Here is a 1,087-nt window from a genome sequence, read left to right as displayed (position 1 = left end):
ATCCAGACTGTATTCTTCCCTTCCTCTGGACAGACTCTGCTAACACACCAAGTGCCCATCCTTCACCGTCTCCAACATCAACATCCCAGCTGTGGTTCCCTGAGTTAAAACCCTCAGAGCTCAGGACAGACCACCCTAAATTAAACCTCTCTGGATTATCAGGAAGCTGCTGTTCCTCTCTTACAGTTAAACTGGTCAGATCTTCAGACAGGTGGAGTTTTGGATGGGCCGTGTTTGAGTCCAGAACCAGAGGAGTGTAGGTCACCATGTCCTTCATGTTGCTCCAGATGTTGAAGGCCAGGTTGCCCAGATGTTTGGCCTGGTCTATCAGAGCTCCTGAGGGCAGCTGTGGATCCTCCAGCAGGGGGCAGCGCTGGACTCTTTCCACTGCAGCCTTGTAGTTGTGCAGGAATGAGACATCTGCAGCTCTCAGCTCCGCTTCTGTGGCTCTGACTGTGTCTGAAAGAGCTGCTATCTCTCTGCTCAGAGCCTCCATCTTCTCCTTCATCATCCCTCTCTTCTGCTTCGCTTCCTCCCTCAGTGCAGCCAGCCTGGCCTCCTCTTCCTCTGCCAGAAACTGATGCAGCTTCTTAAACTGCTCAACAATCTGCCTCTCTGTGTGTCGGGCCTGGACCTTCAGGTGTTCTGCTGTCTGATCAAACTTATTTTTAACTTTCTTCCTGAGCTCCAGCTTCTCCTTTAAAGGCTCCAGAGTTTCCTGGACTTTCTTCCTGTGTTGCTGAGCAGCTTCATCGATGGCTCTGAATCTGTGCTCGGTGTGTAAATCTGAATCTCTGCAGACGAGACACACTGGCTGCTGATGGTCCAGACAGAAGAGGTTGAGTTTCTCGGAGTGCAGACTGCAGAGATCCTCTGAAATTATCTGATCTCTCTGCTGTAAGAAAGTCTCACACAGGTTCTTCAGAACCCGGTTACAAGGTGGATCAGACCTTGATGACCTCCTCTTACAAATTGGACACTCTCTTTCGGGTTTCTCTGTCCACCAGCTCTTCAGACATTCATTACAGAAGCTGTGGCTACATGATAGAACAAGAGGATCTTTAAAGACATTATAACAGACCGGACA

At 49.7% G+C, this 1,087-nt stretch overlaps 1 protein-coding gene across 1 annotated transcript; it reads right to left on the bottom strand.

Moving 5' to 3' along the window:
• Nucleotides 1-7: 7 nt before the first annotated feature.
• Nucleotides 8-1,084, bottom strand: LOC106944389 (tripartite motif-containing protein 35-like; the record flags this gene model as incomplete). Its single annotated transcript, XM_015027507.1, has 1 exon — nucleotides 8-1,084. A coding segment is annotated over one exon (1,077 nt), but the record flags the coding sequence as incomplete, so codon positions are not given.
• Nucleotides 1,085-1,087: the final 3 nt, after the last annotated feature.

The sequence above is a fragment of the Poecilia latipinna genome, unplaced genomic scaffold, assembly GCF_001443285.1.
Source record: "Poecilia latipinna isolate Pla-1442-1.1 unplaced genomic scaffold, P_latipinna-1.0 Scaffold8886, whole genome shotgun sequence".
In the NCBI taxonomy this organism is placed as follows: domain Eukaryota; kingdom Metazoa; phylum Chordata; class Actinopteri; order Cyprinodontiformes; family Poeciliidae; genus Poecilia; species Poecilia latipinna.
This window is presented reverse-complemented; position numbering and strand designations above follow the sequence as displayed.